Genomic DNA, 24,489 nt, shown 5'->3' on the forward strand with positions numbered 1-24,489 from the left:
AATCCATACACAACTACAAGCACATTCGGATGCTAACAAAAGTGAATAATAATCTGTGTATCTGCCCCGGGATTTGAATCCACTCCAAAATTTTATAGATTCTTCCTCGGTCATGAAAATCAGGCCAGTCCTGCTGACAAACAAACAAACCAAACCAAAAACATAACCTCCTTGGCAGAGGTAACAAGATATCGGACCTCTTGTAAGAACATTTTCATATTCTTATTCTAAACTTCTCTTCTTTTTTTTTTTTTCTGTGAGGTCTGTGTCAGAATCACCAAATTCTCTTGATGCACAAACTTACTCGTTTCCACCTGACAAGTGCCTGCAGTTCACGAGCAGCTGAGTGTTTGTGAGATTTAATCATTAGCATTAAAGGTTCTCTATACAGTGTTCAGAGCGTTAAAGGGATAGTTCGGTGTTTTGAAGTGGGGCTGTATGTAGGGATGTCACGAGTCGATGCCAAAATTTCGAAAAACGTGACGGTATTGTTTTCTACAGTACTGTACGATGCCTGCCGGGTCCGAAATTAACACCCGCCTAGCGCCAAATGCGGCTGCTCCTGTCCTCTGCTCTCTGTGTCGGAGTTTGACACACACACAACAGCGCCACGCAGCAGCAAGATCCCGAGATGCAGAGATCCTTTGTGTTCGAGAAGAGGATTCACTCGTGGGGGGAAAAAAATTAACTGAACTGAAAAAACTTGATTTCTATCTTTTGTTGCTTATTGCTAAATCTCTGAAAAGTGGTGTTTTTTTTTTTATTGAACTCTGGACATTTTATTTCCGGTGAATGTTATTGGGATTTGATTATCTCCCAGATCCACTTTGTTTGAACCAATCCAACAGCATCCAATCAAATTTCAGAGAAAACCATGAAGAACTAACGTTAAGTAACTGAGCACCAGTTGGATCCAGTTACTCTGCTGTTAAAATGACGTTACATTTGGTGAAGAGCGCATTTGGCTTGATAAGGACTTGAGACCTGAGTTGGGACTTGAATCACAGACTTGAGACTTTCTTGTGACTTGCAAAACAATGACTTGGTCCCACTCTGGTAGCCTTTACCCGGTGAAATGTCACCATGTCAGTGGATTTAAACTACTGCTTGCAATCTGAGGATATATAGAGACACATGTACACATTATATGGGATTTATTGTTTTTTTCACCATGGTATCGAATTTGGTGTCAAGAATGGTGGAAATTCCCTGGTATTGGTGTCGACTACTAGATTTCTGGTATCGTGACATCCCTAGTTGTATGAGGTATTTATCTGTAGTCGTATTCTCTTAAATTGCACCATCAGAACAAATCTATTCTTACAAGCGGTTCTTGAATGAGGCACATTGTGTTTACACTTACAGTGTCACTTAAAAAAAACATACATTGGGGGTAAACGAAATATGGCTATTACAGAGGGAAGGAATGTATTCATTCTAATGTGGCAGATCATTTAAAATCAGTATTTCACAATACATACTGTATGATTTAATTTTCTTTTTTTCTCCGTCTCTCAGTCTTTCTTTGTGGACCACAACAGTCGAGCCACGACCTTCATCGACCCTCGCATCCCTCTGCAGAACGGCCGGCTGCCCGGCCACCTCGCTCACAGACAACATCTGCAGAGACTACGCAGCTACAGCGCCGGGGAGGTACTCACTCACTCACATACACTCACACACTCACACACCTGTACTATCTATTCAGAGTTACGCACTAGTTGCATTTGAGTCCGCATAAAGTTTTCTACCTAAGAGTCAACTCTAGCATGACTGCAGTTTCTGCTTGTGTCCTATGCTCTCTTACTTTTTCAAAGTATTGTAAAAAAAAAGCAGCACAATGAATGTAGTTGGAGATGCTCTGACCCAGTCGACTAGCCATCACAATTTGGCCCTTGTCAAGGTCGCTCACATCCTTATGCTTGCCCATTTTTTCTGCTTCCACACAAAGTTCAAAGTTGAAAATGTTCACTTGCTGCCTACAAATTTATATCCCACCCACTGCCAGGTGCCATTGTAACGAGATAATCAATGTTATTCACTTCACCTCTCAGTGGTCTTAATGTTATGGCTGATCGGTGTATACCAGGCTTTAGATACACACACAATACTTGTTAGTCGGATCAATTCATTGTTAGTTTGGGTGCACATGGGATTTCTTGAAAAGAAGAAAAATGCAGAACTTCTTCAGACTGTTCGCTGTGTGTTTTAACATCAGTTCAGCTGAAGGATATCAATTTGATCAGTAGAAAGCAGCTTTTAGAGCCTTATCAAACGATAAACTGTCAAATAGTGAGTTTCTTTGAACAACAGCCGTCTCTGTTGGTGTTTGTTCGCAGGCCTCTGATGTGTCCAGGAGTCGTGGGGCTTCTCTGATGGCCAGGCCCGGAAACAGCCTAGTAGCCGCCATACGAAGCCAGCACAACAACAACTCCCAGCTCACCGCTCCGTGTAGGCACCGCCATGACATCTCAGCATTCATTTGATGAACTTGTTTCTGTGTTACCGTCTGACCGCTTCTCTCTGTTGTCTCTCTGTCTCTCACCAGCTTACAATGACAAGATAGTGGCGTTCCTTCGACAGCCCAACATATTTGACATGTTGCAGGAGCGACAGCCGAGCCTCAGCAGAAACCACGCGCTGAGGTATGCTTTCAAATATTGATTGGAAAATGCGTTAATGTCTTTGAATATAATTCCATAAATACATCAAATGCTTCTTCCTTGATGAACAGAGAGCTCAAAAAGTCAGGGAGGATGCACCTCAGTATCAAACTCCCATATTTAGTTGCATTAACTATTTGTGTTTAAGTCAATATATAAAATGAAGAACTGATGAGGGCTTTGTCTTGCCGACCGCTCAGGGAGAAAATCCACTACCTTCGAACAGAAGGGACTCAGGGGGTGGAGAAGTTGTCATGTGATGCAGACCTCGTCATCCTGTTAAGGTAAAGCACCCGCTGAACCCAGTATACCCATGTTGGCTAATAACATCTGTTTTCTCTTCCAATGATGTCCTCACAAATGACTGAATTCACACTACAGCTACTGCTTGGACTATATGTACAGTAGAGCAGAGGAATAATTTCTTCTATGTTTCTCTGTGTCCTGTTCTTGAAGTTTGTTCGAAGAGGAGATCATGTCGTATATTCCGCCTCACCCCATCCACCCCGGCTTCAACATCTCCCCTCGCTGTTCCCCCGCCTCCTCGCCACAGAACTCTCCCGGTAGGTCCTCAAGCATGCAACATAACATAACAGGGAACCGCTTCCTGTATGAATGGGAATGGAATCTGTAAGTCTTTGGAAATCTATGGAGGATTTAGAATACCTCAATTAAGATCAAATTAAATTCGGTAATTAAATGAATCGCATTGTCCAATGTATTATCTTTTCAAATCAAATCACAACACAAAGTGGTGTATTTTATTTTTAATATTTACCAGCAGAGAGCAGCATAGAGCTGCCAACACTAAACACAAAGTCTTAGTTTTTATGAAGAGGTGCAGGGAGCTTTTCTTTTTATTAAATGGAAACACATTGTCAATGCCAAAATAAAAAAAATAAAATATAATAATAATAATAATTGAAAAAAACAACAACAACTGTCCAATCACAGCTTGGGGGCGGGACCATGGCCTGAGATTACTAGAGCCGATGGCTGCCATGACAGACAGTCTTTCACATTAAAACAGTTTCCTGTGGGCTAGCTCTTAGAGGGATTTTCTTGGCACAAGACATTTACTAGTTTACTCTCTATTTTGCAAAAGGCTAACTGGTCTAGAATTGAGGGAAAACGCTGCAGACAGCAGCTTCAAAACAAGTTTTGTCCGTAGTAAACTTTTTGGAAAAATAAAGAAAATAAAACTTTTTTTTAAAGTTTAAAAAAAGTAAACTTTTTTTAGTCCGATTTTTTGCAGATGGTGGTGTGTTCTTGGTACATTTTTCCTAAAATTACATTTTAAAAATCCCAATATATCGCCCTTGCTTTCAGTATTGCAGTATATCGCTGTAAGGAAGCTGGGACACACAAACTGAATGGTAGTGAGATGGCAGATATAGAGATTTTCATCATCTGAATCCAGCGTGTGTATCACAGTAATCAGTGGACTCAGTTACTCAGGTATGCAGGTGAAGTGGAAGCACTGTGGAGCCTGTTGACAGTGAAGATGCTCACTGATCTAGCACGCTATTAGAGGCTCTCAGTGGATTCTGTTAGACACACACTGAACCCTCATAGCGGTAATCATTGCTGTTTGACAGAGCCTGCTGTGCAATGTTAGGGTGCACACATATGTGTGTGTGTGTGTGTGTGTGTGTGTATCGGGTTATGCATGGTATTGATGGGAGGGTCTATAAAAGGAAATTGGGTCACAGCAGGGAGGCCTGGCTTGTAATGGTGCTTCATTCATTAGTTGTGTTGTAAGTTGCATTAGTTGCAAATGCTGTGAGCTCAGCCGAACTGCTCCTCACTGTGAGACGGATCCCTCAGAGGTCACTCGGGTCCTATTGACTGTTGAAATGTGTTTTTTTTTTATTTCCCTCTTCATTAATCTCTCTTGTCAGTCAGTAATTGGAGCTGCAGAGTGAACAGTGTGTACAGTGGTAACCCCCAACAGGTAGCTAACCAACACCTCCGCTTATGAACCTGCTCGAGGCTGGACTGGCTGATGTCCGCTGGCTGATGGCTCACTCTCTCTGGGTTGTCATCAGTCAGCAGCATTGCGCTCCAAAGCTGAAGTAGCACTCCGGTTCTACTGACAACAGATTTTGCAGCTGTGCCCCAGAGACACAGAGAACATCAGTAACAATAAGTAACAGCGTTTGTGTGTGTGTGTGTGTGTGTGTGTGTGTGTAGGCCTGCAGAGGGCGAGGGCTCCAGCTCCGTACCGCAGGGACTTCGAAGCCAAACTAAGAAACTTCTACCGGAAATTAGAAGCCAAGGGCTACGGACAGGGACCGGGCAAGATCAAGTAAGACTCACAGTACACACACATGAAACATAAAAGCCTTGATACAGTATTATTATATGTTCCCATTAGATTGTAGCTGTTACAGTAGATGTTTTAGTAAATATCACATTTCTGACACACTTTCTCACACTAGATAATCAAAATGATATTTGATCTATTGTGTAACTGGATGTTCTATAGTATAGTAGTAATATTTGAGTATATGTGCTTTGTCCATGGAGACAGGCCATAGCTGCAATTGAAGACAGTGATGAAAGTTGGAATTTGGGTTCCAGTATATAATTAATTTTAATTTAAAAACTTTTCCCCCACCTGAATTGTATTCCTGCCTCGTATGGGACACTTTGAAACTGACACAACCAGTCTGATATGTAACATGTGGTCTGTCCTGGTTGTTGCAGGTTGCTGATCAGGAGAGAACACCTGCTGGAGGGAACCTTTAACCAGGTGATGGGTTACTCCCGCAAAGAGCTGCAGAGGAACAAACTCTACGTCTCCTTCCTGGGAGAGGAGGGGTGAGACACACACACACACACACACAAACACATTGAGTTACAGTGCAGTGTATGTTATGTTGTTCTTTCAAGCCCTAAACTTTGGGATGTGCTCAGGATTTGAGGAGAGTATTACCCAAAGAGTCCAGTAGCGGGCTTCGCCTGTGCTTATAGAACTACAAAATGGTAACCCTCGTTTTCTGGCTCTGTCTCTGTCTCGTTGTCTCTTCAGATTGGACTACAGCGGTCCGTCCAGAGAGTTCTTCTTCCTCTTGTCTCAGGAGTTGTTTAATCCGTACTACGGCCTGTTTGAATACTCGGCTAACGATACTTACACCGTTCAGATCAGCCCCATGTCAGCATTTGTTGAGAACCATCTGGAATGGTAAGTTGTGCAATACAAACACGCACACAGACGGGTGGGGTTATATTAAGGATGGCTCTACCGCATCATCGAGCCATGGTTTCAGCCCCGCCTAAAAAATCCTGAACACAAAACTGCCAAATTTCCTTTACACGGAGTGAATTTGTAGAATACTGTATTTGGTATCAGACCAGTTGGCTCATTTCACTTGTTCATGTGTCAAAGTTGCGTTTTACTGATTCTATTGTTGATATTAATGTTCTGTGTGTGTCCAGGTTCCGTTTCAGTGGCCGTATCCTGGGCTTGGCTCTGATCCATCAGTACCTGCTGGATGCTTTCTTCACCAGACCCTTCTACAAGGCCCTGCTCAGACTGTCAGTACACACACTGTGTTTGTTGTTCTCTAGACACGCATACGCAGCGTGTACATGACAACTCTTCTGAAAATGCAATCTCAGTATAGAGTTGTGAAGTGGGAGGAGTTATTTCTGTCATCTTGGATTGGACTGATGACCAGTATTTGTCGACTTACCCAGTAGACTCGTTGTGGAACATTTAGGATATCTTTAAAGGTGCTAAATTTGAAATTCAGAGCATTAATATAGCGACAAACAACTATTGTCTATGTAAAGATATAGAGGAGTAATGTCTACCTGAGCAGAGAATGAAGTCCCCCTCCCTCTGTGTGTGTTGGAATCAGAGCCTCTCTGTGCTTTGTTTATGTAGCCAGTCCGGCCGCACATGCTTTTAGTGTGAGTCACAGTTTTTATGCCCCACTGGCTAGCTAATGGCTGCCGCTCTGCGCTGCTCTCATATGGCGGTTACAGCCGATAACGCCGTCCCGACGGTGTCGTCGCTGAAATGTAGCACCCACTCTCTGGTTCCCCCTCCAGGTTAACGCTGTTAGCTCTGTCAGCACTGTCGCCGTTGCTTGCACTGCTCGTGCCGTTAGCACCGTTAGCACCGTAAGCACCGTTAGCTGCGAACCGCCGGCTCAGCTGTCGCCATGTTGAGAGCCGTGTGGAGCTAATCCCTCCATCCTAGATATGCTCTGAATTTGGAATTTAGCACCCTAAAAAAAAAAAAAAAAATAGAAAACAGAACCAGAAGCATCTTCTCTTTCCATTTCACAACTCTGTTATTTGTGTCTGCTCTGAAAGGTGTAGTAAAGACAGAGTATGGCTGTTTTGAAAAAAAAACAACTTAATTTTAATGACACAAATTTAGGAATTACGCCTCACATTTTTGTGTCTTCACCATTTACCTGGTGCACTACTATCTGTCACATGGTTACATTTTTTCATCACAAATCCATCGTGAACTCATTTGGTTCAGAACACTTTATGGTAACTTAGTCTTATTTTCTGAGCTCTACTAATATACCTCCCCCCACCCCCTATTTCAGTTATTTTGAGGAAAGCTGACATGAAACTGTCCCTGCTATCTTTTGGTCATTCGATTTTCCTTTCACAAAAGGATATTAAAATACAAAAAATTAGTGGTTATTTGATCATTTTAAAATAGAAAAATTTAAAATTGATTTCTTTATCAGGGTCAAAAAGGGATGAACTAAACTTAAAAAAAAACGTTTTGATTTTCTATTTCTGAAAACAAAAAATAAAATCGCCAAAATAATGCAAAAACATATTTTTCCAAACTAAGTGTTGTAAGATAATCAGGAAGAGGCCATTGATGTGTGAGGTAATTTTGATGGTACTACACTGCATAAGACTGAACTTATTGAATATTTTTATAGCTTCTCTTTTCGGCGTTGCACTTTGTAGACGTTTGTCCAGCTCAGAGGACGGCTCGTTGTGATTAAAATGAGGTTGTAGCTCGTTGTCTGCCTTACTACGGTTAGAAAGAGCCATCATTTGTGGGTTTTTTGTGGGGTTTTTTAAACTCTTTTTTTATTTGAGAACAAAGAACATGAGGTCATCATGGGTGTAACAATGTCAAATCACAGTACATTTTTGTAAATACATCTTAATATAAATTGTCAGACTTCAATCAACGGTGTAAATACAAAATCCATTTTTCCCAGTACTCAATACTTTTTTTCGAATTCAAGCCTTAAAATAAATGTGAGTATTTCCATACGATATATTTGATTTACAATACCCCGCCATTGGTCTAATGTTGGAGGAGCCACACACAAAAAAAAACATTACTACTACTAATAATAATAATAAATTATACAAATTGTCAATATTTGTGTGTTTAAAATATGGAATGCAACCAGTTATATGTGGAAAATATGATAGAAAATCATCCGTGCAAAATATATGGTTTTCTTGCACACCCCTGACTCCTCTCTGTCCGTCTGTCTGTCTGCAGTTCAGCTCTGGGGCGACGGAGAAATCACCCCGAGGAGGCGGGTCTATGTAGCAGCTTAGCCAATAGCTGATTCAAGCTCTGAACGATTGACATTCAATTTAGCCAATCAGCGTCCTCAAATCTAATACGACTGACGTCAGCTACTGCTCGTCAGGCTTTAGAAAATCTAGCCCGTGACGGGCTATATTTCGACCAATCACAGGTCATTTCAGAGAGAGAGAGAGCGTTCCTATTGGCTGTGCTCCGATCACGTGACCGGATCTTTGCGTTCCTTCACCAGATTTCACAATGGCGGCGGCGTCACAAACTTTTCTCATTTTACAGCTAAACCGTGCACTACAAGATGATTCTGAAAACATTTGAGGCGAGAAATAGGCATTAACGTAGCATCATATTGATTCATATTTGATCAACTCTGTCTAGTTTGACCGTTTGGTCGGAGTTTGCGAGTGATTGACAGCCGGTGCTCATAGACGGTTGCTAGGCAGCAGACCTCAGATCAGCTCTGACTGCAGTAACATCTTGCAGATGCCCTCTAGGAGCACTGGAGGTACATGCTTTTTTTCAGGTTACCTGTTTCATGTACTACTGTCACCAAGTGTACCAAACATAAAAGTACACATTATGCAGAATAATGTATATTATTGATGCATTAATGTGTTCACTTTAATGTTGCAGCTGGTAAAGGTGGAGCTGATTTTAATGACTTTATATACTGCTGGGTAGTTTAATCTATAATTATACATCATTTATTCGTTGATTATATTTTGTATTAATAATCTGAATCTGTAAAGTAACTAAAGTTATTAAATCAATGTAGTAGAGTAAAAGTACAACATTTCCCTCTGAGATGTAGAGGAGTAGAAGTAGAAAGTATCAGAACATGGAAATACTCAGGTAAAGTACAAGTACCTCAAAATTGAACTTAAGTACAATACTTGAGTTAATGTACCTAGTTACTTTCCACCACTGAGTACATGTTATACTTTTGTGTTTTTCAAAGCATTCGTTACTTCCCATGTTGGAATAAAATAATTGTTGATTATTTAACTGAAAAGTAGTGATGTGTTTTTGATACCTTCACTTTTTTGCATCAAATCATACCGGGATGTTTGCTGAAATTGATTGGACGTGGCACAGCCCTACCTAGAAAAAGTTCCACTAGCCGCCACTGCTCTTATTGTTTCGGAAAAAAACACATGCTGATCCATGTCCATCACCTTTACCATCACGTTTCAATTTAAATTTTTGTATTTTAAAATGAAAATCAAATAACCACACATTTTTTTGTATTTCAATATCTTTTTGTGAAAGGAAAATCGAAAGATACACTGACCTGATTAGCAGACTTGTGTAGTGTTGTGGGTTGTATGTGTGAGCTCTGTGTGTCCCCTCAGGCCGACAGACCTGTCTGATCTGGAGTATCTGGACGAGGAGTTCCACCAGTCTCTGCAGTGGATGAAAGACAACGACATCACTGACATCCTGGACCTCACCTTCACCGTCAACGAGGAGGTCTTCGGCCAGGTCAGCCTGTGTGTGTGTGTCTGCGTGTGTGTGTCTGCATGTGTTTGACAACATCTGATCTGTTCTGATATACATAGTGTTGTTATACTATATGTATTTCCACAATGGCAAGCTTTCAATATACAGTACTGCTTAGATGAGTTACACTGTTAACTATAGCCAGTAGCTGTTGTGTTGCCAGGTGACGGAGCGGGAGCTGAAGTCGGGCGGCTCCAACCTCCAGGTGACTGAGAAGAACAAGAAGGATTATATAGAGCGGATGGCCAAGTGGAGGGTGGAGAGAGGGGTGGTGCAGCAGACGGAGGCGCTGGTCAGAGGCTTCTACGAGGTGAACACGTGGTTCATAACACCATAACATGATTTTAATAACATTATTAGAAGGTTAACACTAGTTGGGAACCCATTTTTTGTTTCATTTATAAATACAGCAATTAGGTCATAGCCCTACTGTACCCAGCAGTATACTAATAATATACATAATACATAATAATACACACATGCACCCACACACATAAAGGCCACTGAAACATGTGCTTGTTGTTTTGTCTGTCCCAGGTGGTAGACTCCAGGCTGGTGTCTGTGTTTGATGCTCGGGAGCTGGAGCTGGTTATCGCCGGTACGGTCGAGATTGACCTCAGTGACTGGAGGAGCAACACAGAGTACAGAGGAGGTGTGTGTGTGTATGTGTGTGTGTGGGTATAAAACCAATAAGACTGTATATAAAGATGGTCGACAAGTCTCCAATTCCTCCCACTGTACAAATTTAATTCAAATCTGGTAAAAAAATGTCACTTTAATTGAGTCTTTCCAGTTTACATGTTTCTGGTCAGATTGGATGTTTCTGTAGTGAGAGGAGTTTATCACAATTCAATAATGTACGTGTTTCCTGGAATTATTGAGAAAAAAGTAGATAAACAAAAACCTTTCCCTGGTTTTCAGGATGTTTTTCCATTATTAACCTTGCAGTTAAAATGCCAATATTGACCTTTTATAGTTACATTTAATTACAAATTGCATGCATTACATTTATAAGAGAAGTGCTCAATACTGGACTCTTCTACGAAAAGCCCTTAAACTGAGTTGATTCTGTCTCATTACCTCCCTGACCTTACAATCCCCTAGGTTACCATGACGGCCACATAGTGATGCGATGGTTCTGGGCCGCCGTGGAGCGCTTCAACAACGAGCAGCGTCTTCGCCTGCTGCAGTTTGTCACCGGGACATCCAGCGTGCCGTACGAAGGCTTCGCCGCACTGCGGGGTTCCAACGGCCTCCGACGGTTCTGTATCGAGAAGTGGGGCAAAGTCACATCACTACCCAGGTATCTAAACCTCTTTCCTATTTAAGCCATGTTCACACTGTCCTGCTCTCAGTTCTTCGGCCCTTCAAGTCGAAGGACACAGCAGAGGGGTATGCATGACCCAAGCCATCCTTAAAATGTTCCTTCATTACTGTGAACAGACACACTGTAGTTTATTTTCTCTCAATCACACATACACCGTCCTGCGACCAGGAATACTCACTAGGGCACCGAAAGAGGATTAATCCGCAGATGAAAATAGTCCCCAAAAAATGCACTATTTCCTCCTGTTTATACGATAATACGATAATACTTTATTGTCAGACAGGTCTGAAATTAAGGATACAAGGATTTAAACATTACAATCACAGAAGACGATATTCGGGGCCCTTCAGCGTACATTAGATCTGGGATTAGGCTCCATATTTAGTTTTAGGATTGACTGGTGTACAAAAGAGTGCTTCAGTCTAACTGTTACGGGTCCCAGAATGTGGTACCACAGCAACAAAGTACGAATCTGTAAAATACAGATGAAAGTGCAGCAGCAATGAAGACACGGAAGCGCTCAGTTTGTCATCCAGATTGCATCTATATTCAAATTCACAATAACATATTCCAAACATCACATTTCTCTTAGTGTCAGTCTCTGTTTCAGTCAATAATAACTGTGGTTTAAGGTTAAGTGCAATAAACATCCATGAATCCAATTAGTCCATTCACATCACACATAACAACTCCACATTTCAGGTGTACTGCTTACAGTTTCATACTTAAAGCAACACTCTACTACACACCATCACTTTTATATAAGTGCAACATGGCTACTATAATGATAGTGCAAATAACAGTCATATTAAACTGTACTTTTCATAAGCAATATCTAATCTGCTATGATTCTGGACATTCACACTCAATTTAAACATCACTATCACACAAGAGAAATATGAAACACTTTCAATGTGAATCCATTAGGCTGTAACCAAATATCACAATATACTTCACCTTTAAACTACATATTTTACAGTGTAAACATCTTCCATAAACAGGTGCAGCTCTGCAACATGTAACTTGCTTTTATATAAAACACTTCATAAAATACCTGTTTTCTGTAAACTAATACATGTGTGCAATAATGTGTGGGAGTTCAAATAACACTCTGTGTAAAGTAAACACACTAGCGAACAGTCTGCAAGACCATGCTCAGGGCAGAGTAAACCCAAAACCTCGGGTTTAAGCTGCGGTGTGTGTACCTGCTGCCTGAGACATTGGTGATATTTCCACGTTTTTTAAAGTCCACAGAAATGCCCAAAAACAATATCACAACTTCTTTCTAACACTCGTGCACAAAACATAAAGCTTTAAGAAGTTGAAATTGGTAATTTTCACCAACTACTGACCTGTAAAATACAGATAAAGTGCAGCATGTTTTTTCCACAATACATGAAAAATAAAATCACGTGATTGTCACATATATCCTTAGGGACAATATTTTAACCCTGGAAATAAAAGTAAATAACTTTTCATCTAATTAAATTAAATAACACACAAGTAGTTGCACAATTTTTTAGTGTACCACATAACCTTATTAAATCGTGGAACCCTGTATCTCCGATTTGATGGTAACAGTTCATATTCACTGTTCAAACATGGTTGGGGTCAGAGACGATGATGTTAGCCAGCCTTAATATGTTTTTCTCAAGGGGTTGACCTACAATCTTTGAGCAGATTTTCATTTGGTGAAGCAATTTTGACTTTAAAGTAGTGGACAAACTCTTGTACCATGTAGTATAACAATACTGCAGGACACTAAGGCTGGGGCGATTCGTCGACATAGTGGACGAAGTCGATTACGTAAATACGTCGATTTACGTATCGTGCGTCGACGCATCGGATGACGTAATGAAAATGCGCTGCGCCCGGTCCGAGCATGGATTGTGATTCCCCCAGAGAGCAAGAAGCGTCAAAAAAAACTCTCCAACGTTCATCAAAGGTGTGGGAATACTTCAAACAGGGACCCAACAATGCGGTGCTCTGTAAGTTGTGCAGAATGGAGATGGCGTACCACAACAGTACAAGTGAATGCACGAGCACATGACAAGAAGGCATCCCAGAGCGCTGCGTGAAGAAGAAAGCAACAAGACACTACCGTAAGTACTGTTTACTTTTTCATCACCCAGGCATGATCTATTAAGATTGTAAAAGCGCGGGCATGTTTCTGTTAGCAGTAGTCATTTAAAGTTTGTTTTTAAAATGTTTCTTAATCACCACCATGTTAAAAGTATTTTATGGACCACTGTTATAGTAACGTAACGTAACGTTACACCATGCGTCATCTAACGTTGTTATTCGGCCGTTATATATTTTCTGTTTTCTTTAATGGCGATGTACAAGTGAGAAAATGGCTTATAGTAACATTACATATTGTTCTACAGTTTGTGACTGTTAGTCTGTAAATAGTTTCAATTATTTCTCTCTTGCTCCACACTGATGCAAAAGTACATTTGCTAGTGTTTATCTTAACTGCATATTATTACAGTGATGAAATAAATCCATGTCTAAACCGTTTTAAGTTATAAATTAAGTACTTTCGTAAAAATACGAATGAGGATTATCATTATTATTATTAGCCATATGTCATAACACAACAGTGCTGTGGAAATTAGACCTGTTTTAAAATGTGCCTCTATTATCATTATTCTAATGGCTTTCTGTGTCTCTTTTTCAGGATAAGACAAGGCAGTGAAGGACTTTTTCCACAAAAAGTACTTTGTACTTTATTTCTTTTACATGAATTTACAATACAAGCTCTTGTTTTAATTTTATTTTGGAGAAATTGTATGTTGGACTGAAAACAGATTACCAGTAAAGACTGGGATATTTTTTGTTGTGAAATAATGCCATAATAATATTCTTGTTTTATATATATGTTTATAAGAGAAGATATTTGAATAAAGTATTGAAATAATAATGAGTCATGTTTTTGATATTTATTTATTTATTTATGAAAAAAATATTTCGAATAATTGATGAATTAGTCGTAAGTTTAATCGAAAAAATAATCGTTAGATTAATCATTGAAAAAATAATCGTTAGGTGCAACCCTAAAACTAATACATGTGTGCAATAATGTGTGGGAGTTCAAATAACACTCTGTGTAAAGTAAACACACTAACGACCTGTCTGCAAGACCATGCTCAGGGAAAAGTAAACAAACATAACGACCTGTCTGCATAGCGTCCTGTCTGCAAGACCATGCTCAGGGCAAAGTAAACCCAAAACATCCGCGATGCGGTGTGTGTACCTGCCGCCTGAGACAGTGGCGATATTTCCACGTTTTTTAAAGTTCACAGAAATGCTCAAAACAATATCTCAACTTCTTTCTAACACTTGTGCACAAAACATAAAGCTTTAAGAAGTTGAAATTTTCACCAACTACTGACAGTGCAGTATGTTTTTTCCACAATGCATGAAAAATAAAATCACGTGATTGTCACGTATATTCTTAGGGACAATATTTTAACCCTGGAAATAAAAGTAAATAACTTTTCATCTAATTAAATTAAATTAACACAAAAGTAGTTGCACAATTTTTGAGTGTACCACATAACCTTATTAAATCGTGGAACCCTGTATCTCCGATTTAATGGTAACAATTAAGGTTGGGGCGATTCGTCGACGTAGTCGACGTAATCGATTACGTAAATACATCGATTTACGTAACGTCCGTCGACGCATCGGATGACGTAATGGAAATGCGCTGCGCCCAGTCCAAGCATGGATTCTGATGAATGAAGACTCCCACGTTCATCTAAAGTGTGGGACAAGTGCAATGCACGAGCACCTGACAAGAAGGTATCCCGGAGCGCTGAGTGAAGAAGACAGCAACAAGACACCACCGTAAGTTCTGTTTATTTTTTCCCCACTAAGCATGATCTACTAAGATTGTCTAAAACGCGGGCCTGTTTCTGTTAACAGTAGTCATTTAAAGTTTGTTTTTAAAATGTTTCTTCATCGCCTCGATGTTAAAAGTATTTTATGGACCACTGTTATTGTAGCGTAACGTTACACCATGCTTCATCTAACGTCAGACGTTTTATATTTTCTGTTTACTTTAACAGCAATGTATGAGTTACATATTGTTCTACAGTCTGTGACTGTTAGTCTGTAAATGGTTTCAATTATTTCTCTCTTGCTCCACACTGATGCAAAAGTACATTTGCTAGTGTTTATCTTAACTGCATATTATTACAGTGATGAAATAAATCCATGTCTAAACCATTTTAAGTTTTAAGTTAAGTACTTAAATAAAAATACTGATGAGGATTATTATTATTAGCCTAATGTTATGACACAACAGTGCTGTGGAAATTAGACCGATTTTAAAATGTGCCACTATCATTATTCTAATGGCTTTCTGTGTCTCTTTTTCAGGATAAGACAAAGCAGTGTGGAGGACTTTTTCCACAAAAAGAACATTGCATTTATTCCTTTTACATGAATTTACAATAGAAGCTCTTGTTTTATTTTATTTTGGAGATGAATGTTTATGTTGGACTGAAAACAGATTACCAGTAAAGACTGGGCTACTTTTTGTTATGAAATAATGCCATAATAATACTCTTGTTTTATGTACATGTTTATAAGAGAAGATTTTTGAATAAAGTATTGACAAATTAATTAGAGAAGTTGTTATTTTGGGTAAATTAATTGAATTATATTTAGAATAATCGATGAATTAGTCGTTAGATTAATTGACTAATCGAAAAAATAATCGTTAGATTAATCGTTAAAAAAATAATCGTTAGGTGCAGCCCTAGTAACAATTCATATTCACTGTTCAAAACATGGTTGGGGTCAGAGACGATGGTGTTAGCCAGCCTTAATATGTTATTATGATAGGTTGATTCATAGAGTTTCTCAAGGGGTTGACCTACAATCTTTGAGCAGATTTTCATTTGGTGAAGCAGTTTTGACTTTAAAGTAGTGGACAAACTCTTGTACCATCTAGTATAACAATACTGTAGAACACTCATAATCACAGAAGTAAAAAACAAAAGAAGAATTTGTTTACTCGCCCCAAAAGAGACCTGAGGCGGCGGAGAAAGTAAATTCTTTGTTTTGTCTTTTTGTGGCAGCTGCCAACTCTCTGGTGCTTGCTGTTGTTTACCTTTTCTCTGGTGTTTTTTTTGGTTGAATTGCTGAGTGATTGGAGGGTTATTGAGTGATTGGAGTGACTCGTAAATGATAGTTGAGAGCAGCTTGATGTATTCTCCTCTTGGCCAATCAGGGTGTGACGACGCCCTTTCTGTAAGGCTTAAAAGAGGAGGGAAACTGCACACCCAGTGTCATTCTGATCTCTTCTTCACTAAATGCAACGTGTGTTATCAGCCAAATCAGAAACTCTGGTCTGTTTTAGGCCCTTTTGAGATTCGGTGCTCTTTGTGTTTTGCTTATTGAGAGTGTTGATTATCCTAGTTGGGGACACAAAATAAATACCCATCAATTAGGTTACCTGCACTAGGACGTTTAGGTGCTATTTGTGCAAGAATCTGGCTTGCCTCACAATAGCCTAACGCCTGCAGGCTGTATTTTGTTATTCTATTCATTTGTTGATTTTCAATGAAACCCTTTATACCCATTTTTTTTAAGTCTATTTTATTTGGGGAAACTTTAAAGGAGGGTAAAGGGAAAAATAAAAACAATATTTCAGTTTCCTTAATTGTTTGTTATTGTTGAGGCATTTGTTCATTATCGAAGAGGCATTTGTTCATTATTATTATTAAGGAGGCATCTTATTTTATATTATTATGTCAGTCTTCTGCCTGAACAACTAAAGTCTGGGGAAATCAGTACCACCACATTTTTACAGACAAATTCAATGTGGTCTTTCCAAGATAACAGATGATCAATCATTACTCCCAAATATTTATATGAAGATACCTGCTGGATTTTTTCGTTATGAATAACAATAGGAACTTCATGAGAGTCAGACTGTGAACCAAATACATTTTCTTCCGTTTTCTTTGTGTTAATCTGAAGAGCATTACTGTCACTCCACTCGAACATTTTGTTCACGCCATGTTGGTGAAGCCCAGGCTTGTCCGAGTTACTTAACAGAGATGTTATAGCTGTATCATCAGAATACTTTAGAATGTATTGATTTGGTGTATTTGTACGGCAGTCATCGGTGTAAAAGGTGAAAGCATAGCTGAACTCACGCAACCCTGGGGGGCCCCAACATTGGCCGTGATGGCAGTGGAAAGGGTTTTGTTCACTTTTACAATTTGAACTCTGTTAGTAAAAAAAGAGGCATACCAATGAATCAAATAGGGATTCAGTTCCCGCTGGACCATTTTTGACACCAAGATGTCTGTCTGTATTGTGTTGAAGGCTGACGAAAAATCTAAAAAAAGGGCTCTTGCATAGGTATTTGGTTAGTCTAAATGTTTCGTAATAATATGAACCAGAGTGGCAACAGCGTCTTCTGTACAACAACCCTGCTTATATGCAAATTGATATGGATCGAGTTTGTCTTTTGTTGTACTGACAAGATATTGCAGCAGAATTCTTTCTAGAGGTTTCATAATCACTGAGGTAAGGGCTATTGGTCTAAAATCCTTTTGTTCTTTAGGAGATGGTATTTGGGGTAAAGGTTTTATGTGCGCAGTTTTCCAGGACAGAGGTACAGTGTGCGTGTCTATGGAAGCCTGAAAGATTGGTTGCCGCACTGGTGCCAGTCACATCAACACGTTTAATGTTCACAAGCAGCAAACACAGCATAACTACACCAGAACCGCTGTAGACTGAGTCCAGATCAGGAGCCGCTTCAGAGGCATTCAGCAGCAGGACACAGAGCAGGACAAGCAGGCTGTTTTAATCCACATAGCAGCAGGGTCAGAGTGACTACAGGTCCTGGTTCAGGTCTTAGTTCAGGTCCAGATCAGTCTCCTGGGTCTGTGTTCCTATTGTGAAGCAGGATCCATACGTCCAGGAGCTTTCTCTGCTGCGAGCGTCCTCCTCTTCTCTTCCGGCTCAAAGGCGGCAGGAAGATGTAATCCAGACCGGATCAGACCGGTTCCTACTCTCTCTCTCTACCCTCCCCGCATCCCCCCGTCTCGCATAGTGTGGCTCTACCAGCCCCCGCTGACTCCTGAGGGTCTGGAGGGGGGTCAGAGTCCTCCTGGAGGAGGGGCGTTGAGTCAGCCTTTTGTTCTCGCGCCTTCAGGCATCCAATCCTCAACGGCTGACGTAACCCTACCCTGCCTAAATCTCCCAGCATGCCTCTGGAGCTCTCACAGGCTCAGCCTGAACTCGTACCATTTCAGACCAATCCAGACCAGATCTGGAGAGCCATTATGGTTTAGTTCAAGTACCTAACCACCAGCACAGCCCCAGACCTGTCTCTACTGTTCACATGTATTGAGTAGAAGCCAGTAGAGTCTCGTCTGTCCTTCAGACCCTCAGTATGGTCCCGTACGGGACTAGTGCCTATAAATACACCTCAGGAACTTCCTACTATTGCATTTACTTCGGTAATGCATATTCTAAAATTGGAACGATACAGAGAAGATTAGCATGGCCCCTGCGCAAGGATGACACGCAAATTCGTGAAGCGTTCCTTCTATTGTGACTTTTCTGATCATTATGGGATGATTTTTAGAAATTTTTCCCTTTATTTTTTATGATTTTTTTCTGTGTATTTTATGACTGTCTTTGATGTTTATTGATTTTTTTATGATTTATTGTGGTACTTGTTGAAATACTAAGTCATTGTTTTGAAATACTAAGTCATTATTTTGAAATGCATAGTCATTATTTTGAAATACAAAGTCATTATTTTGAAATACATAGTCATTATTTTGAAATACAAAGTCATTATTTTGAAATACTTAGTCATTATTTTGAAATACAAAGTCATTATTTTGAAATACTTAGTCATTATTTTGAAATACAAAGTCATTATTTTGAAATTCTAAGTCATTATTTTGAAATTCTAAGCCATTATTTTGAAATACTTAGTCATTATTTTGAAATACAAAGTCATTATTTTGAAATACCTAGTCATTATTTTGAAATACAAAGTCATTATTTTGAAATTCTAAGTCATTATTTTGAAATTCTAAGTCATTATTTTGAAATACAAAGTCATTATTTTGAAATACTTAGTCATTATTTTGAAATACAAAGTCATTATTTTGAAATACTTAGTCATTGTTTTGAAATACAAAGTCATTATTTTGAAATACAAAGTCATTATTTTGAAATTCTACGTCATTATTTTGAAATTCTAAGTCATTATTTTGAAATTCTAAGTCATTATTTTGAAATACAAAGTCATTTTGAAATACAAAGTCATTATTTTGAGATACAAAGTCATTATTTTGAGATACAAAATCATTATTTAGAAAAACTAAGTCATTATTTTGAAATTCTAAGTCATTATTTTGAAATACAAAGTCATTATTTTGAAATATAAAGTCATTATTTTGAGATACTAAGTCATTATTTTGAGATACAAAGTCATTATTTTGAGATACAAAGTCATTATTTTGAGATACAAAGTCATTATTTTGAGATACAAAGTCTTTATTTTGAAATACAAAGTCATTATTTTGAGATACAAAGTCATTATTTTGAAATACAAAGTCATTATTTTGAGATACAAAGTCATTATTTTGAGATACAAAGTCATTTTGAAATACTAAGTCATTATTTTGAGATACAAATTCATTATTTGAGATACAGTCATTATTTTGAAATACAAAGTCTTTATTTTGATACAAAGTCATTATTTTGAAATACAAAGTCATTATTTTGAGATACAAAGTCTTTATTTTGAGATACAAAGTCATTATTTTGAGATACAAAGTCATTATTTTGAAATACAGTCATTATTTTGTAAATACAAAGTCATTATTTTGAAATACAAAGTCATTATTTTGAGATACAAAGTCATTATTTTGAGAGTCATTATTTTGAAATACAAAGTCTTTATTTTGAGATACAAAGTCATTATTTTGAAATACAAAGTCTTTATTTTGAGATACAAAGTCATTATTTTGAAATACAAAGTCATTATTTTGAGATACAAAGTCATTATTTTGAGATACAAAGTCATTATTTTGAAATACAGTCATTATTTTGTAAATACAAAGTCATTATTTTGAGATACAAAGTCATTATTTTGAGATACAAAGTCATTATTTTGAGATACAAAGTCATTATTTAGAAATACAAAGTCTTTATTTTGAGATACAAAGTCATTATTTTGAGATACAAAGTCATTATTTAGATATACAAAGTCATTATTTTGAGATACAAAGTCATTATTTTGAGATACAAAGTCATTATTTAGAAATACAAAGTCTTTATTTTGAGATACAAAGTCATTATTTTGAGATACAAAGTCATTATTTAGATATACAAAGTCATTATTTTGAGATACAAAGTCATTTTGAAATACTAAGCCATTATTTTGAGATACAAAGTCATTATTTTGAGATACAAAGTCATTATTTTGAAATACAAAGTCATTATTTTGAGATACTAAGTCATTATTTTGAAAAACTATTCATTAGAAATACAGGTGGGTCATCAGCCGGGGAGATCACCAATAATCGACATTTCGCTCCTTTACACGCGGTACGTCTCTTTTTTGGCGGAGCAGTGGAAGTGACGTCTCTCTCCCACCCCCTGCAACTGGCCTTCGAATTAACCAGTACCCCAACTCCTATCCTTCCTCCTTAGCCACAGCCAAAAACTGCCCTTCTCTGCCTCCTCTGCCAGTTCTTTTAACGCCCGCCGGAGTTTCGCCCGTTACTCCCATATCTCTGCTGGAGGCTGTATGGTGTTTGCGTCCTGCCTGCAGGTTTCCAGAATCTCGGCCAGCTTCCTCAGGACCTGGTCATGCCGCCATCTGTAGCGCCCTTGGGTCAGTGCAGTTTTGCATCCTGACAGGATGTGTTGTAGGCTTGCATTGATGGTACTGCACAGGGAGCAGCTCTCCTCGTTGCTGAACCACTGGTAGAGGTTTCGAGGGCAGGGCAGAGTGTCATATGTTGCACGGATGAGAAAACTGAGCCTGTTTTGTGGAATTTCCCAAAGATCTGCCCAACTGATTGACCTGTCGATGGTGCTCTCCCACGTTGTCCAGACTCCCTGTGACACTGCCTTGATCTTAAGGCGCTCATGCTCTGTCCTCATTACTTCCGCTACCACCATCGCTTTCCTCTCCTTCCTGGTGGCCCTGGACCAGAAGCGAGGTGCATCCCCCCAGCCTAGCCCTGCGCGTCCAGTCTGGATTCTGCCAACGATCTCTTTGTGTTGCAGCCTGCTGATCGCCTGGTCGACTTCTGCCCTGGCTCTCCATTTCTGTCCTGTACGGACGGGGGCATTCGCACTTCTCACCAGCGGGTCGGTAGACTCCCTTAGCTCCAGGACCAATCTTGCCTTTTCCTGTTTGTAACCCATGCTGGTGGACTGGAGCGGGAGCTGCAGTGCATTCCTCCCAAAGAGGCCAGTGTCAGAGAGGCATCGAGGCAGCCCTAGCCATTTCCGGATGTATGTGTTGGCTGCTTGGTCCATCCTACTGGCTGTGGAAGAGGGAATTTCCGACATCTTCAGTGGCCACATCACCCTTCGGTACAAAGTGAACTGATAACACCACACTTTGTACTTTCCAGGGAGCTGGCTTTGGTCGGATGTTCGATCCCCGGCTGCTCCGGGTCACATGTCGATGTGTCCTTGAGCAAGACACTTAACCCCAAATTGCTCCCGAAGGCATAGCCATCGGTGTGTGAATGAGTATTTAGATTAGATCCTGAGGGGCAGGTTGGCACCTTAGTAGCATCTGATATCAGTGTATGAATGTGTGTGTGAATGGGTGAATACTGACATGTAGTGTAAAGCGCTTTGAGTGGTCGGAAGACTAGAAAAGCACTATGTAAATGCAAGTCCATTTACCATCTTCATTCTTGCCCACATCACAAGTTCATCCAGCCTTTTCAGCAGCCTAGCTGTACATGCTGCTGTCTGCAGGATGCTTGTGATGTCGTCCATATAGCTTCTCAGTGGAGGGAGCCTCTGTCCTGACTGCAGCTTTAATCCTCTGACCATTTGTCTGGCTCCAATCAGGATCTCTTAAAAAGCTGTGGCAATCAGGGTTGGAGGGATTGAGCACCCCATGGAGATTCCTACCTCCAAGCGTTGCCACCTTGTTGTGAAGTCTTCGTGGGCGAAGCACATCTGGAGATCCTTGAAGTATCTTGCCACTGGGCCGCTGATGGTGTCAGGAATGTAGAAAAACTCCATGGCAAACTCGGATCTAGCCACACGACATGCAGGTCGCCTTTCTCTCGCTTGGCTCTCTGGATCTGTTCCAAAATCATTGCGGAGTGCTCCACACATCCCGGAGAGCCTGGCACACCTGCCTTCTGAACGCTGGTGTCAATGTATCCGTTGCCAATGAGGTAGTTGGTCATCCTCTTGGCTACCACTGAGTAGAAGATCTTTCCCTCTACGTTAAGCAGTGCAATGCTCCTGAACTGGCTTAGTTGGCTGGAATTCTTTGTTTAGAGGAGGTGGAATAATAAATCTAAATGCCTATACAACCTCCAAAATGTTCCAGCATTTCGGTTTTGTGTATTTTTATTTCATTACTTGCGCTTGAATCTTTTTATGCAGTTCAAATGCTCGGATATTGCCCACATCAGTTCGCTGCAATGCACCGGCTCAGCAAAGGAGCTATTTTTGGTATTTCCCCTCCTCTGTATTCAGATCCGATATTGTGGAGAGGTGTGTTACTCTGACCTTACAGTAGGACATTAATTTGGTAAACAGCAGTTAAAATGTGAGCGTGCTCAGCTGAAACAAAGAGCAGGGCTCAGGTTTCACTGCAGAGCAGGGAAAAGTGCCAGAGTTTGACTCTGTGGACAGTGGAAGCTTCAGCATCAGCAGTTATACTGTAGGTCTGCTAATGACAGGAGGGTTGTAGATAGGCGGGGTGTGCCTGTGCGTGTGTTGAGGTGGTGTAAAGTGAAACTATGTAACTTTGAATGAAAAAATAACAAAAACTCAAACAAAATGTTCTCGGTCCAAAACATTTAGTTGTTTTTTTTTGCTGCTACAGCTTTAAAGCTATTTCTCACCGGTGCAATGCAAAAATGGGGTGCGGGAAATATTAAGATTTTCCGCATTGACAACTATGCACACCGAGTGCGGTGCAAATTATTCATGTTGCCGTGCTCCTAAATAGTGCTTTGTCCACTCCACACAACAAAAACCTGTCCAGACAGAGAATGTCAGGGGCTAACGTTTTTTATTAACTACACGATACATAAACTAATCGAACCCGGCTAGCCCCGTTCGTCAGCTACATTACCATCTTCATTAGCTGCTGGGCGATCTCAAGCCATATATTGTCCTTTATTGGTTGTTGAGGTAGTCATGTTTGTCGTACATTATTGGGTGTTGAGAAGGGGATGGCCCATTGTCAGTCTGAAAAATGTCCCGAAAAATCCCATTTGTCTGACATTCCGTTACCCCGAAAACAAATGGCCCATTGCACTCAAGAAGTAATCCCACACGTAACTCTGTAAAACCATAACTTGTAGTTTTTACATTGGGGTTTTTGTGCAGATCAAACAAACGTGATATATGCTAGGGATTTTGTTACCTTTAGACACAGCCAAGCTAGTTGTTTCCTCCTATTTCCAGTCTTTATGCTAAGCTAAGCTAAATGGCTGAGGGCTGTAGCTTCAAATTGACCACACAGACATGAGTGACATCATTCAGCTCTCGGCGACATTTCTGTTTTTATGCAGTAATTTCCTTTAAAGCTAGGGTTGGTAATGTTGAGAAACTAGCAAGAGTACGCTAGATTTTAAAAAAAAAAAAGAAAAATTTCCAACCTAAAAACCCAGCCTAGTGTTGCCAACTTTTTTCCAATGAGAGTAGCTAGCAGCACTAGCTCCAGAAGTCCCTAAATCTAGAGAGAAAGTCACCAAGTCGGCAACACTGACAGTCCCTCCCTTCAGGACTCCCTCCAAAGCCACTCTCCCAAAATGATCATTATGAACATAAACATATCATAATGAATGTAAACAACAAACACGGCTATTGTTAGTACTGAAATCAGCAGGATGAGAGTTAGTAACGTTAGCTGTTAGCAGCCGGTGGGCAGCACAGTCCTGCTTGGATAAATAGTGGAGCTACTAACGTCAACGGATGTGCCATTGAGTTATTATTATGAGGCGTTCACGGTCTGCTCAACAAAATGACAGTTGGGTGAAGGTAAATTACAATGTTATGATGTGTTCAAATGTAATCTCGTAAAATTACGTTTTTGGCGAGAAACTTGAATAAATCCAGTTGTTTGTCAGAGATGTTTTCACATCAATATAAAATAAATAATAGAGAGGGGATTATGACCTGTTTAACTTCCTCACAATTTACCAAGATTTTTTTTAATCAAAGCAAATATTTAAATAATCATAATC

At 39.7% G+C, this 24,489-nt stretch overlaps 1 protein-coding gene and 1 non-coding gene across 5 annotated transcripts in view; both read left to right on the forward strand.

Annotated features, from left to right (window-relative positions):
- LOC119480602 (E3 ubiquitin-protein ligase HECW1) overlaps positions 1-24,489 on the forward strand; it is an 85,979-nt gene that overhangs the window by 55,029 nt on the left and 6,461 nt on the right. For all 4 annotated transcript variants that reach the window (XR_005204965.1, XM_037757035.1, XM_037757034.1 and 1 more), the window contains 13 exons: positions 1,519-1,653; positions 2,340-2,451; positions 2,549-2,645; positions 2,864-2,947; positions 3,120-3,226; positions 4,857-4,971; positions 5,373-5,486; positions 5,698-5,850; positions 6,105-6,203; positions 9,564-9,693; positions 9,875-10,021; positions 10,249-10,363; positions 10,816-11,014. Coding sequence is in view for 3 of the 4 variants with exons in the window: in XM_037757035.1 (XP_037612963.1) it covers positions 1,519-1,653; positions 2,340-2,451; positions 2,549-2,645; positions 2,864-2,947; positions 3,120-3,226; positions 4,857-4,971; positions 5,373-5,486; positions 5,698-5,850; positions 6,105-6,203; positions 9,564-9,693; positions 9,875-10,021; positions 10,249-10,363; positions 10,816-11,014 (1,607 nt within the window). In the remaining variant the exon portion in view is untranslated. The remainder of the gene's footprint in view (positions 1-1,518; positions 1,654-2,339; positions 2,452-2,548; positions 2,646-2,863; positions 2,948-3,119; positions 3,227-4,856; positions 4,972-5,372; positions 5,487-5,697; positions 5,851-6,104; positions 6,204-9,563; positions 9,694-9,874; positions 10,022-10,248; positions 10,364-10,815; positions 11,015-24,489) is intronic.
- Positions 18,514-18,620, forward strand: LOC119481067. Its single transcript, XR_005205107.1, has one exon. It is a non-coding gene; the product is annotated as a U6 spliceosomal RNA (small nuclear RNA).

Source organism: Sebastes umbrosus, chromosome 21, assembly GCF_015220745.1.
Source record: "Sebastes umbrosus isolate fSebUmb1 chromosome 21, fSebUmb1.pri, whole genome shotgun sequence".
NCBI lineage: Eukaryota > Metazoa > Chordata > Actinopteri > Perciformes > Sebastidae > Sebastes > Sebastes umbrosus.